The sequence below is a fragment of the Alligator mississippiensis genome, chromosome 13 (assembly GCF_030867095.1).
Source record: "Alligator mississippiensis isolate rAllMis1 chromosome 13, rAllMis1, whole genome shotgun sequence".
Taxonomy (NCBI): Eukaryota; Metazoa; Chordata; order Crocodylia; family Alligatoridae; genus Alligator; species Alligator mississippiensis.
This window is the reverse complement of record NC_081836.1, coordinates 8,644,353-8,658,323: the sequence shown is the minus strand read 5'-3', so window position 1 is coordinate 8,658,323 and position 13,971 is coordinate 8,644,353. Positions and strand designations below refer to the sequence as shown.

The window sequence follows — 13,971 nt, the reverse complement described above, 5'->3', positions numbered from 1 at the left end:
CACACCCAAGACGATGCCTGTGGGTAACTGGATTAGAATATCTGATACAAGGAAAAGCTTCTGAAGCTTTCCGAAAACCCCAACAAATCAGCACCAAACTACCTAAGGGATGCTGGACTGTACAATGTGTAAGGTCTTGTCATTTTTCCCAAGTATACATATTGCACATGGGCACATCGCATGTTAAGAAAAAAATTTATTTGGAAAAGCATCACTATATATGATACATTGAATATAATACAGAAGTTTGTATACAACATGTTTGCATTTCACTTCAGGAAATAAGTGTTCATTCCACATATATGTATAACATATAACAAAGCATATTTTGTAAAAATATGTTTCCAGGCACCTGTTGGGCTCTCTGAGACCGTTTCCTTTTGCCCATCTTGGCAGATGCATTGGTTATTGTGTATACAAATATAGATTCTTCTTTTTACCTACATATAAAACACTAAACTTGAACATGAAAAATATTTGAGTTATGCAATAGCATCTTTTTTTTTTCAATTTCGAGGCACATGAAAACAAAACAAAAGCTATTTACAATAAAATATATTGCAAAAAAGGGCGGCATTTTACAAATTTCCATACTCACGTGCATGTTGCGTTTCATAAGTATGCTTGTGAATATGTGTTAGGCACATAACATATACGATATGCATAAGATACATGCAAATACACCTAAGTGTACGTTAAACAAATATGCATTAAGGGCCTTATCCTGCAACTATTTACATCCACGTTTAACTTTAGGCCTGACTCATGGCAGTCACGTTGGCATATGGTGGCAAGGTCAAGATTTGGAGATAAATTATATATATCCAGGTGAATCCAGATATATCTAGATGGATTAAAAAAGCCAAATTATGTCAGGCATAATTAGCATACCCATACTGGCCATGAGATGGCTTTTCCTGTCTTTTGATCATGGCTGGGTACCAATCACAAAACTTCAGTTTGAAAAACTGCTCAGAAAGACTTTCCAAGTAACTAGCATTTCTAACGCAAACCCCACTCTCCTTCCCCCCCAAACACTCTAGGACAGGGGTGGGCAAAATGCAGCCCAGGGGCCAGATGCGGCCCACCAAGCCATTCTATCCAGCCCATGGGGCCCCTAAAAAATTTAGAAAATTAATATTTATCTGCCCTAGCTGCCTGTCACGTGGCCCTCGATGGCTTGCCGAAACTCAGTAAGCAGCCCTCTGCCCAAAATAATTGCCCGCCCCTGTTCTAGGAGGTAGACAGATCCTAGGAGACCGACTCGCCCAAAACCAGTTTCTCAGTCACCATTAAAACTCAGGGCTTCCTGGCTCTTGATTTTAACTGGGAAATACTCATTGATTTTAAAACTCATTTAGGTCCTAGAAAATAAATGGGCTACGGCAGACATGCAACTTTGCTGCTATAAATACCCTTAGAAACCGATGTAGCATTTTTCTGGGCAATCTGCTTCTCCGGAGGCAAAACTCTCATTGGATTTCAGGTGGAAGCAGGATCAGGCTGACAGAGCTCATTCAGTTTTTCCGAGTGTGGGCTTCCCTGGTACCATCCTCTGAAAGTGAAGGTTCAAATGAAGATTGACAGCCTGAGTCTGAACTGTGCGCGCCACACCCAGAGGGCCCTGAAACATCACTGCTGTGCTATCAAACCCGCCAATGCCCCCAAAAGAAACAAAAAACACACCGCGCTATTTTAATTATTCACAGATACACAACGGAGTTGCATTCCCAAGAACGAGAACGAGAGCAGAAAGGCATCCTCCTGCAGAGCAGTGTTTGCTGAGGTCCCTTGGAGGAGAAGTGTTTGAAAGCACAAGTGCTACTGAACGTCCTTGCCCACCTACAGAGCTACAGGCAGGGCGAGGTGTCAGGAGACCCTTGCAGGCTTCACAGTTTTGTAAACCTCAAGGCACCTGTGAGATTTACAGCGCTCGCTGGAGGTTAGGAAGCTTATTTCCTCCTTTCGAGACAGAGATTCAGTGTAGGGAACTTAGGGGCAGGTGAGCCCTCCACACCTAGGCTTGCTGGTCTGCAGGGCCTTGCATCTACACTCAACTGCAGCCTTGGTGTTTAAGTCAAGAAGGCAATCAATGAGGACCCAGCTCAGCGGTCATTCTTTGTGCTTCCAGTGGAAATTTTCTCATCTCCTCATTCCCTTCCTTTTTTGTTTTGTTTTTTTTTAAAGTCTTTCTGCACTTGCTTTGCACTCTGTCTACTCCATCCTTCATCCTCTTCTCCCATTAGATTTCACCCCACTTTTGTGCCCTTTTCCAGGGCTCCCTTCTTAAGAAGGCTGCCTGCCCCAAAACACCACAGCCTACGTCCAGTTTTGGTTGATGTGGTCACATCCTGGCTGAGGAGATGCACACTGCAGGCGCCCATCCTAACAGGATGCTCACCGTGCTGCCTAGGAACATAAACAGGAAGCACAAAAAGGTGCGTCTTGGGTGTGCAGGGCTTACAGATGATGCAGCGGTACAAACGCCAACCACTAAGGCCCGCTGTCAAGGCAGATGGTACTCACAAGTTGTCTCCTAAGCTGTAGTCTCCATTAGTAATGTTCCTAAGTATCTGAATTTGCTTTCCCTTATAGAAGTCAGTATAAAGACTCCTTCCACCATACATACACACACATACACACACACAAAGAGATCTGGAGCTGACCTATAGTAGGATTAATAACTTATTCATAAATTACCTGTTGGCTCGGTCACTGCAATGTACACGAGAAGCATTTGTCAGGATGCAAGAGTGGGAGAAGGTGTCAGATAACAACAGCCTCTCAGCCAACACTTAGAGTTGTTACGTGCTATAAGCTGTTAGATGCCAGAACTAATAGCTTTACCGATTCTGTATCCCCAGCCAACCTACAAGACTGGTTTGGGCTGAGGCAAAGACCTGAGAACAATAAATCGAGCAGGATTTAAGGGGGACACTCCTTAACAGAGGGAAGAGTCAACAGGACAACCAGACTGGCACATGAGTCGGGTGCATGAGCCTGGTGGGAGCAGCCAGAAAAACCAGGCCTGAGTAGGTCCCCAGCATAGCATGGTAGGACTCCAGGTAAGGTAGGCATGCACGTAGACAGGTTTTGGTTTTGAAATTCTTCCTCTCTAAGACCCTGCTCCTATATTCCTAAGTAAATAATACTTTTAATTAATGAATACTGGCTGTTTACAGACCCCCAAAGGGGTGCCACTGTCCAAATGCAGCTAGACCTGCTAGGTGAACTGGGCTGATGCACCCGGTGCTATAGGCGCAGGCCTGGTCTGATTGATGAAGAATCACGTGCTTCCAAACTAAACGTGCATGGCCTGACGCTTGAGGGTCACTCGAGTACACTCAGAGGTACAGCTCGTTTTTTAACCATCTCACACACTCAAGCACACTGGTATATACATGTCTCTGCAGAATATTCCTTCGCACAGGGAGTATCTGTCACGCTGCTGGGTTAATGTTGCTTGGCTCAGAAATGCAGTACGTGATAGTTTGATGGGGACTCAGTTTTTGATCAGGCTGGAATTGGAGTCAATTTGTTCCTCCTGGATAGGAATGCGACAGCTCCTTCCTTCTGAAAGACACAGTAAAGAAACATCGTACAAAGCAGAAAGGGAAAAGGAAGCTCAGGAGCTCTGTGTTTCATGAACGCAGGAGCAGACAGGAACCACCAAGAGAGAGCGATGTCCTGGCCAGCCAAGACTGGGGATCCCACCTCAGTTGCATAAGTGTGGGGAATAATGGGAACATCTTTTATCGGTGCTACCATCAGCCAGCCGACCCAGAGCCATGCTTCTAGCTAGGTGTGAACGCAGAGCCCACCCGTCAAACAATGCTGTCTAGTCACAGACTCCCATTCATTTGAGTGGGGGGAAGAAAGAAAACCTCCTAGCCAACTCATTTGTCCATAAACACAAGCAACATTAAGAGGCATCTCAGAACAATGATTTCTATATAATACTTTATAGATATAGATTCTCTCAACAGGTATATGAAACTATGCTCTCTTTTTCTTAATGGCCTACTATATAAGTCCAGTCCTCCTACTCAGTGAACTGATTTGAACTGCAGGTCAGTTGGGTTCATACATGTGAAATACTTTCGTACACACAGAACCACACAGAAGAAAAGAGATAATGAAATAAAGATAAGGGGAGAAGGAAGTGAGAAGGAAGGACGATGGAAAGATAAAGGAAAGGAGGAGAACAAATGCAAGGGCTGGGCAGGGATATTTCAGTACCCATCCACTCGGGCTTAATCAAATGTTTCCAAAAGATTAGCATCAATGACATTTGTCTGACCCCTCTTTGCTGGGATGCTACTCTTTAGCTACCCAGGCAGCCAGGTTACCGTGTTTAGCTTCTGCCCCTAGAGTTAATGTGCTCTTTCATCTAAGCAACACATATCAGCTATCCCGCAATACGAGGATGATGTCTGCCAGGAGGCAAAGGGGAGAGCAACAGACTACATGACTATTAACAGTGCTCTAGGGAACCACGCTTTCCCTGAGCTGGAGCATTTCCTCGTTGTTGGGATACATTCCCAAACGCAGCTCTGACAAGTGATGTTTGAGGATATAACTATTACCAGGAGACTCCCCCCAGTCCCACCGACTTCTCCCAAAGCAATTGTGTCTTGGGACAGCCCAGCCAAGGTTGGTTTGGGTGACCCCAAGCCTGGTTTGGCAAAACACCTGTGAATGAAACAACATGTCCTGCCAAACTGGCCTGACTCCTAAATCAACAGGAGTTTTAATGGATTCGGGCACATGCATAAATGTTTGGTCCATGGCCAAGTGCATGTCATCTAAATTAGGAAGAGTCTACAACATGAAACTTGTTAAATTTGTTTGAGTCAACCTCCCCTTCACATCAAGAGCAACTCTAAAATCTCTGGCACTCCCAAGCATCTGGGTCTACTAGGACCACCAACAGGGGTTTAAGTTTCAGGTAAAACCAAGCCACTCAACCAGATAGATCATGTTATGATCAAAGTGCTTGGCATGGTAGAAATTGATGCTCTAAGATTGACAGAGCAACCCAGATTTTCCCCTGAATTAGGGGTGCTCAACCCCTGGCCCACAGGCCAAAATTGGCCTGTGACACCATGTTGTCTGCCCCATGGGGATCCTCATGGGTCCAGTAATCTGGTGGCAGGGAAGTGGTGTACCAATCCCCTGCTGCCAAATTTCAGGACCCAGGGGGATTCCCAGACCCTGTGTGTTGGATCCCAGCATGCAGGGCTGGACAAAGGTGGTACCAGGCCTCTGGGGACCAACCTGGGTATACAGGGGCTGAGAGGGGGCAGCACTGGGCCACTCATCTGGCCTGTGGGACCAAAAGGTTGAGCACCACTACCCTTAACCATCAAGTCTTTCAACATCAAGGCAGCAAAGAAGCTATCTTCAAAGAGAGACTCACTCCGCTGATCGTTCTCAGCAGGCTGCAGCTGCTTCTTCCTCCCCTTTCCAGTTGCCTGAATAATCAGTAGGAGAATCGACATTCCTGATACCATGAGCAACGTCAAGCAAATAAGGATGAGCGATAAAGGCCCTAGAAGAAAAATAAAAGACCATTACTCACCCCATACACAGATGCACACGCACAGATGCACACTATATGCTCTTGGCTCTGCAACAGGGGGTCTAGGAGACCCAGTAGCCCTGGCCTAGAAAACTCTCCAGGCTCCCTGCAGCAGAGCCAGAACTAAGGCCTTGCTAGAGACAGAGAAACGACATGATCCACACTCTTGGGTCCATGAAAGGAAATATGGAAACTTGGTGGTGGGGAAGGGGGGGCCCGAGCCCAGGGTTGTCCACACGGCAGGGCTGACCCAGAGCCACAGCACGTGGAAGTCCAGGAACCATCGCCAGGCTAGCTAGCTGGAAGCCATGAACACTGCTTCTGGTTCATCAAAAGCTTATCTTCCCCAACAGACTTCTGCGAAACACTGTGGTTTCAACACCCCAATGTTCCCCGAAAAGAACAGAAAATTCACTGAGACGTAGTAGTACCTACTAGCTGGCAAGACTCTCTTCTTACCCCAGTTGGTTGGCTCTGTGATCCCAGTTGGTTGTTCTCCCGAATCAATGGGAGGAATGGAAAGTGTGTTTTTGGGTCTGGGAGTCGTGAGTGCTGTTAACAACGTGCTATTTTTGTGGGTGGTGACGGAGATACGCGAAGTGGACGCTGGGCTCTGAATTGTGGTCGCCTCTTTCTTCTGGTCACCGCAGATGATATCCTCTTTATCTGACCCCCCCCGCAGAATCGTCCTACCAGACGCTGTGCAGCTGCAAAAAATGTCATGCATAAACAACAGTGTGCAATTACCTAAATGGCACAATAATTAATTTAAAGATGACCTCCATGGGGGGCGGGAAGGGGACTTATGCTCTCTTTTGCTTTTATGTTGTCTAAAAAAGGCCTGTTATTTTTGCAGGATGGGAGGGCGGGGAGGGGGGTTATGGTTTTATTTCAAAAATGATTTTCTTTCTAGCTTGCTTCACCATTCACAATTCAGTTTTTGTTCATCCTGGAAGACTGTATGAATTCCTGAAGAACGCGTAGGTCGATGGAACGCACTTGTTTAATTGAAAGAGGAAGAGATTGTTTCTATCAACACCTGCGCTACCAGAAGTCTTTTAAGAAAAATAAAATTAAAAAAAAACCCCACTGAGCTACCAGGAAAGATTGGGCTCCTTCAGTCTGAAGAAAAGATGACTGAGGAGAGACATAAAAACAGTCTTTGAATAGGTAAGAGTTTGCTGAAAAAGGGAAGCGTGTGAAGAGTTCTCCGTGTCTGCTGGGGAGAAGACAAGTTAGAGTTGCATTAAGACTGCAGAACGGGAGATCTAGGGTAGTCATTAAGACAAACTTTTCAACTATAAGCGCAGCTAAGCCCCAGGGTGGATGTCCTAGAGAGAGCAGGGACTCTTCACTGTTGGATCTTTAAGGCAAAAATTTATCAGGAATAGCGTAGGCACAGGTGACCCTTCCCTGGGGTAGGTGGATGGAATAGATGACCTCAAAAAGGTCTTTTCCAGCCCTCTTTCCTATGATGCCTACTTCTATGACTATGCTTGTAAAACAAAACTGATTCTTTATTAAAAGAAAATCCCATAGGGATGCTGCGGTTGCAGCTAGCAGTCTACCCACACGCCGGCAGACTGATTTCCTGGGGCCTCCTTTAGACTCCCTCCTACAACCTGCACTTCTCCAAACTTCACATGGGTTGTTGCGCTGCTGAATGGCTCTGCTGTGTGGGTGGTGGAACTGTTTCCAGTCACAAGAAATTTCCATGTGCCAGGTTCTCTTACTGAGAGCCAGCGTATAAAAGGCAAATTGCAACGCGCCAACCAATCCTCCGAGCTGAAGCACAGCCAATTTGCAGGGATCTAAAGCCACCATGAATACCGTTTCCTGGCCCGCCTGCTAGGGAACGATATACAAGCAACAGGCTGACAATAATCAACAAAAGCCAATGCTTCATGTGTTTGGGTGTGTGATACGTACTTGGTCCAGGGGTGACATTTGCTATTTTCTCCTTTGGAAAAAGACCCAGCAGAACAAGCTGAGCATGCTGAAAGAGAGACAAGAATACATTAAACCCAAGGTAGAACTGGAACAGATGAGAACAGCTGAGCCAAAAAGAATATGCAATGACTACAAAGAGGTCTCACATCTGCATATTAATTTCTGTTGCGGAGTGGCACGTCATACACACTACAGCATGGAAATGGCAATGTACATTTGGGTCATTACAAAAGGAAAGTGTGCATTTAACAAGTACAGCACTCCCCCCCCACCCCCCCCTTTGTTTCCTTGTAAGGTTTCTTGCCATCTCTGTACAGCATTTACAAAAGTCAATGAGGAGTGCATTAAAACCCCTTAAGACAACATCCCAGAACAGCATTTTGCATCTCACGTCTCTTTGGGAGATGGAGACAACCGACAGAACAGCCAGCAGGGCTTTTATACTTGGAGGCACGCTCCGAATCTGACATGTGTCACATACCCGATGGAGCTGTGCCATCTGCCATGAACCTGCTGGGCTCGAAGCCTTTGGTGCACATGCACACTCTATCGGAGGTCTTGTCGCACTTCTTCACTTCTGTGGTGCCCTTTTCTAGGAGCAAGAGGGTTTGGGGGTAGGGAGAAAAGAGAAAAGAAGGTAAATACCTATTTTTAAAAATTTAAAGCAGGAAAGAAAAAGGAGAGTGAAATAAAAAAGGTCCGAGGACACTTGGGGATTCAGACCAGCCCTCCCTACCCCTTATAGAAAAATCGCTCTATAAGCAGCAGCTTATAAGAAGCAACAGCTGACTTACTGAGGTTACAGATTTTGCAGGTCTTGCAGTCTCCCTCGCTGTACTCAGTCTTATAGTACCCATCCTGGCAGGGTTTACACACTGTTTCTGTTTTCTCTGTGCAGCGGTATTGTATTTCCTCCCCTATAAAAAAAGACCAGGGTTGAGGGAGGAATGGATATTTCTCAGGAAGAAGTTCTTTCAGTCCTCCAAGAAAAACATATAAAGACAGCTCATCCACCTAGGTGAAGGCCTCTGGCTGAGAATAACAGGCCTTTTGCATGGAAGAAGTTGGCAGACTCTGATCCAGTGTTGCTGTCTGTGCATTTAGAGCTCCAGCATAACCACCAACAGTGCCTGACATCCTCCCAGCCGGTGCATGTCAAGCGTTACGTCTCTCTGCAGCAATTATTTGAATGTCACGGTTTACAACCAAAGCTATTTTAGGGAGATCTACCATGGCACAAGGGGTCAGTGTCTCCTGCGCGGTGCCCTACTCTGCAAAGCCATGGTGAAAAGTCCACAGCTCATCTGTGACTTGTAGTGGACCCCGTGCACCTTCATGCCCTCACACCAGCTCAAGACAAGGTGTATGGTGGTCTACAAAAGATGCTAACAGCAGGCTGGTAGCCCAAAACATTTGCAAACCACTTCTCTAGCACATTGTGCGTGTTCATGTACTAAAGTGAAGTACCTGCAGCCAGGGACCAAGACCAAGTCATTGAATCAGACAAAGAATAAGCAGGCGCCCCAAGAGCTGGAGCAACACATTGGCTGGCTAGACCCAATGTCACATTCCCCAATTAAGTGGTTAAAAACAGTGCAGACATCTTTCTGCTGTAGTTCTCAAAGCAAAGTAAACGTGAATTAAGTGAGCCTGAGACCCTCCCTCTCCCCTACCCCAGGAGGCACATCCATCCATCCATTTTATCCCGGCGCTCAACAGCAGAGCACCATCCCACTTTTGCAACCAGGGAAATGGACCCAGAGAAAGCAAGTGACAAGGTCACGCTGAGTCAGTGGCAGATCCCAGGAGTCCCAGCTCTTTTCAATATATGGATATAAATGCAGATTCTCCAGGCAGGAGCACATATACCTAACATGGAGTAATTGCACTGACTCATTGGGAACAGAACCCAATTTAAACAGCGGATCACTTGTGCCACTGAGCCTGCTGAGTCAGAGGCGGGAGGGGGGGCTCCTATCTGAAAGAGGAAGGGTGCTCTAAAATTAGAAAGGAAGTTGCATGAAGTAGATAATATCTGTAGCTGAATGGTATCTTCCTAATGGAAACCTTTAGAAGGCCACACCAGTACATCCCTCTTGCAATAGGGGCCTCTCTACGATTGCTCCATCACCTCTCTACAATATTCTGTTCTCAGTCAGCTCTTTCAAGCATTCCCCACACCACTTCCCCCAGGCCAAGGCTGATTTTATATAGCCCTCTCGAAATATAAATGGAGGTGGGGTGGGAACAGATTCTGCTGCAAAGGATGCCACTTTTGTTTCATAACTAACTCATTAACTCTTTTGGGCTCAGTGGCTTGACAGCATCCAAGTCCCATCTTCCCCACAAGTCTCAATGGACCACTTCTGATAGACAGAGGGTGATCCTGTCTCACACTTTCTCTACTGAGACCCCACTACAGGTCCCAACCATCGTAGTACCATTAGTGACATCCCCACCTACTTGTTCCTAGCGTGCCCGATCAGCGAGCGAAGAACAGGGTTAAGACCACAAGCTCGTTTCACATCGGCCATACGGCAGCTGATGGAAGAGTCAGGATTTAAATGAATAACGCAGAAGTGACAGGAGACAGCAGCATCTCCCATAAGGGAGGTAAGAGCGGAGAAGCCCCCCCTGGTTTAAACAAATCTTGAATTCAAGCTCTGGCATTGAAATTGAAGCCTGTTGCCTCCAAAAAATTTAACGTTTGGCCACATCTCTTCTGTCCTGGTTTTATTTCGCTTGTCTCCGGCTGCGTAGAGAAACGATCAGACCGTACTTGTAAAGAGAGGTGGGTGCAAACACTTTTATTCGGTTCACCCCTGGCTGACGCTGGTCGGGAGGACCTATTTCACTTGTCTCTCTCGTGATTGAACCCCACCTGCCCCCCCAGCATTGGTTTCACATGCTCCCAGCAGACAGACGCAGGAAGGCCTGAGTGGACAGACCGCTTCCCCTTGTTTGTGCCCTAACTTCAAGCTGTAAAATCCTACTGAGATTACAGGCACGGAGCACGAAGCTTTTTACAAGACCCGAGGCTGCGAGATGCCACTGCTCTATAATGACAGGGTGGTTTGCTGTGCATTTGCAGCGGAGCTCAAAACCCTCTTCAAACACTGACGTTGGTTTCACACCACTAAGGAAGTAGGCAATTAATCCACTTTAAAAGAAAAAAAAATACATTTTGAAGACAGGATGACAAGGCTCAGAGATGAAACAACTCATCTAAGTTGCAGCAGGGACAGTTGAGAAAAAGGCATTGGTTTGCTGCCTGCCACAAACCACATTCCTCCCATCTTGCTAATGGCCCTAGCTACAGGAGAGGCTACTTGCAAATCAGCAACCATCACCATAAAGCTCAGTGCTTTTAAAATCCTGCTGTAATTCATTCTTCTTGCCCCAGCTCCCCATTTTCCCCCTCCCCTGGGTAAGTGAGAAACACCTACTGATTTTTTCCACTTCCATTTTATCTCGGGTTTTTCTGTAGATTTTACTGGGTGCCAGAAGGAATCGCTCATCATTGCTCCTTATCACTCAGATCCAGTCACTCACTGTCTGCTGCATATCCTGCATTACCAGGAAACTAAGTCATAGTCTGAAGATAGAATTTCTCCCAGAATTGAATCAGATCGCTAACGATTAACCAGCCAGCGAGAACCCCCTCATCCATCTCAGGAAAAAGGAGCTGGCATCAGGGGCAAATAATCTCCAGCTTCACATACTGGGTGGGGGAGGGAAATCAGAAGCCCTCACGTTTCCATCACTGCAGAAAACACACAGAGACCTCCTGCTAACAGTTAAGGCTGAAGAGTTTGGGATCTGTTTCGACCACTATCATTGCGAAACCACCAATTGCTGTTTCTGCCGCCCCCATTCAGGTCTCCCTTATTCATTTTGGTAGTTGAATATGAAAACAGAAAGCACAGTTATTTTTAAAGTGAGATGCAACTCACTTACAAGGATTACGTATCAAATTTTTTTTTTCACTGACACTTTCAACAAGCGTGCAGCTGTGATCTAACCTGCCTGCCGTGGTGGGAAGTACGCCCTCCCTACTTCTCTCGGCTCACACGACTGCAGACACTTTCTATTAACTGACCGCCCCTTGGATACCAATGTCGCATCACTTGGTAGTTTCGCTGCACTAGCAAGTCATTTCAACAATGGGATCCAAATGGCTAAAGCACCAGTGTATTATTTTTTTCCACCTTGGCGCTGATGGAAGAGCTGTCATTTGGTTTTAAGAGCGGCTGCGAGAAAAGGCAGTCCTCGTTTCTACCAAATATGAGGAAGTGCGAGAAGGAAACAAGCAAAGACTACTAGCTGCAGCTCTGCAAAATTCAGAGAGAGCAAACCTTCTTCACAAGCTGAAATCTATACAGCAGCTGGTGGAGCTGGCCCCTAGACACATGAGAAACATCCAAGATGCCCCGCCATCCATAGTTTCGGCTTTTCATCTGATTCGTAGCACATCTTCCACCCTCCGCAGGAGAGATTTTTCTCCAGAAGCTTTTTAAAATGTAAGTAATAGCTACAGTGAATACTGCTGCCTGGCATAGATCCGAACAATTTGGCCCGAAACATGAAATTAAGAAAAAAATGATCATCTCAGCAGTAGATTTTTTTCTGGGCTAAGACCCCACACCACTGTGCAAGACTTTTGAATTTACCAGTATGTTAAGCTATATATTATTTAATTCTACTCTGAGCTGGGTGGGATGGTAGGGTGGCTTCACTGCTAGCAATGTGTCTGAACCAAGCAACACCACAAGTGGGAAAATCTAGAGATGAAGTCAGTATAAAGAACAATAACGCTGCTCCTCACAGGGGGGTAGCAGGTTTCTTGGAGGATGCTACTCAGAGCAGTAATAACTGATACCAGTCCAGGAAGAACTCTTGAAGTCCTAGGAAATGTTATTTTACAACAGCCACTTGACCTGTCCTACAACTCAGGTAAGGAAGGTTAGAGCTCCCATTGCCCCACCGCTCCCCATCTCCTTAAGTGCTGGACTTCACCTTCTGCATCTAAGAGGTAGGACCAAGTTTCAGTAGATGAGGAGGGTTACTTACCAGGACCGCACATCTTGCAGCATTTAATGCCACGTAAGGAATATTCATGGCTAGTACACGTCAACGCTGAACATGGGATGAGGGAGAGCAGCAGGAAGGGCAAACCAGCAGTACAACAGGACAAAGCCCATAGGGTTTCACCTGGTCCTGCCATTGCCATGACCTTCATCTCCCAGGTAAGAAAAAAGTAAATTGTAGGAGAGGTTGAATCTAGACTGCTGGGGAGCAGCAAAGCACATTGATATGCCTGCAGCGGGGAAATTCCCAACCACTCATGTAGCTCCACCCCACTGACGGGAGGTGCTTTTCCCTTTCAAAGGAACCCAACAAGTGGAGACTTCTGGTCAAATATTTTTAGCCCTACAACTCATGCACTTGTTTCACCCGCTTTTACTAAGAGCCCAGCCACACATTTCAATTAAAACCTGAGAGAAGCCAGCTATAAAGCTGTTGCACATTCTCAAGCACCAACCAACTTTGTAGTTGGCTGGGTCCTTTTATAGCTGAATGGACACTTTTATGACATGATCATTACTTGCATATGTGACCAATCTAAATTTATTGTGTGATTTACCAGTTAATTACATAATATACACTGTGCACATGTGTCTGGTCTCAATTTATTGCATGATTAAGCAGTTAATTATATACACGCACACACTTTGCATGCATGTCTGGTCTCAATTTATTGCATGATTAAGCAGTTAATTATATATATACACACACATATATATACACGCATACACGTGTGCGTGTATGTGTGTATATATAGATACACACACACACACACTTTGCATGTGTGTCTGGTCTCAATTTATTGCATGATTAAGCAGTTAATTATATATATACACACACATATATATACACGCATACACGTGTGTGTGGGGATATATATATATCCCCCCCCCCCCCCCACACACACACACTTTGCATGTGTGTCTGGTCTAAATTTATTGCATGATTAACCAGTTATTTGTGCTATATATATGTGTGGCAGGGGCATAAGAGAAACAAGTCCATCAAGAGGCTTCTGCTGCTGCACCCTCTTGTAGTTTTAAAACAAAACACAAATCCCTGGCACTCCTTTCCAAAAGCAGAAGGATATACTGTGTAACTCTGCTAAGAGAGGTCAGTTAGTAATTTTAAAGGCTATTGGTTAAATTCCATGCCCCTGTCTGCTAGTATGCGAGAGGGGCATGAATTTCTTTGGGTGATATCCTGTATTGCACTAACCGCAGAGCTAGGATAGAGTAAGACACACTTTTGAATACAAGATGTGTGTCACTATGGTTAAATTAACTGGGGCAGGGCTCAAATGAAGGAAGGAATCAAGGAGATGAGCTTGCTGACTGTACGAAACTATTTCAGTA

The 13,971-nt window shown here is 45.7% G+C and overlaps 1 protein-coding gene across 1 annotated transcript; it reads right to left on the bottom strand.

Moving 5' to 3' along the window:
- Positions 1-181: 181 nt before the first annotated feature.
- Positions 182-12,853, bottom strand: TNFRSF4 (TNF receptor superfamily member 4). Its single transcript, XM_019493820.2, has 7 exons — positions 12,602-12,853; positions 8,326-8,448; positions 8,013-8,123; positions 7,511-7,577; positions 6,041-6,288; positions 5,420-5,551; positions 182-3,573 (listed from the first exon to the last, which is right to left on the bottom strand). Exons 1-7 carry the CDS (start codon positions 12,768-12,770, stop codon positions 3,503-3,505), a joined length of 921 nt encoding a protein of 306 aa, XP_019349365.2. The 5' UTR covers positions 12,771-12,853; the 3' UTR covers positions 182-3,502.
- Positions 12,854-13,971: the final 1,118 nt, after the last annotated feature.

What these genes read in the sequence shown, in the direction of transcription:
- TNFRSF4 (XM_019493820.2), bottom strand. Translation starts at nt 12,770, where the DNA reads ATGAAGGTCATGGCAATGGCAGGACCAGGTGAAACCCTATGGGCTTTG. An exon ending in CTGCAAAATCTGTAACCTCA is followed by an intron (nt 8,124 to 8,325) that starts GTAAGTCAGCTG and finishes TCTTGCTCCTAG; the next exon opens with AAAAGGGCACCACAGAAGTG. An exon ending in AAATGTCACCCCTGGACCAA is followed by an intron (nt 6,289 to 7,510) that starts GTACGTATCACA and finishes CATTTTTTGCAG; the next exon opens with CTGCACAGCGTCTGGTAGGA.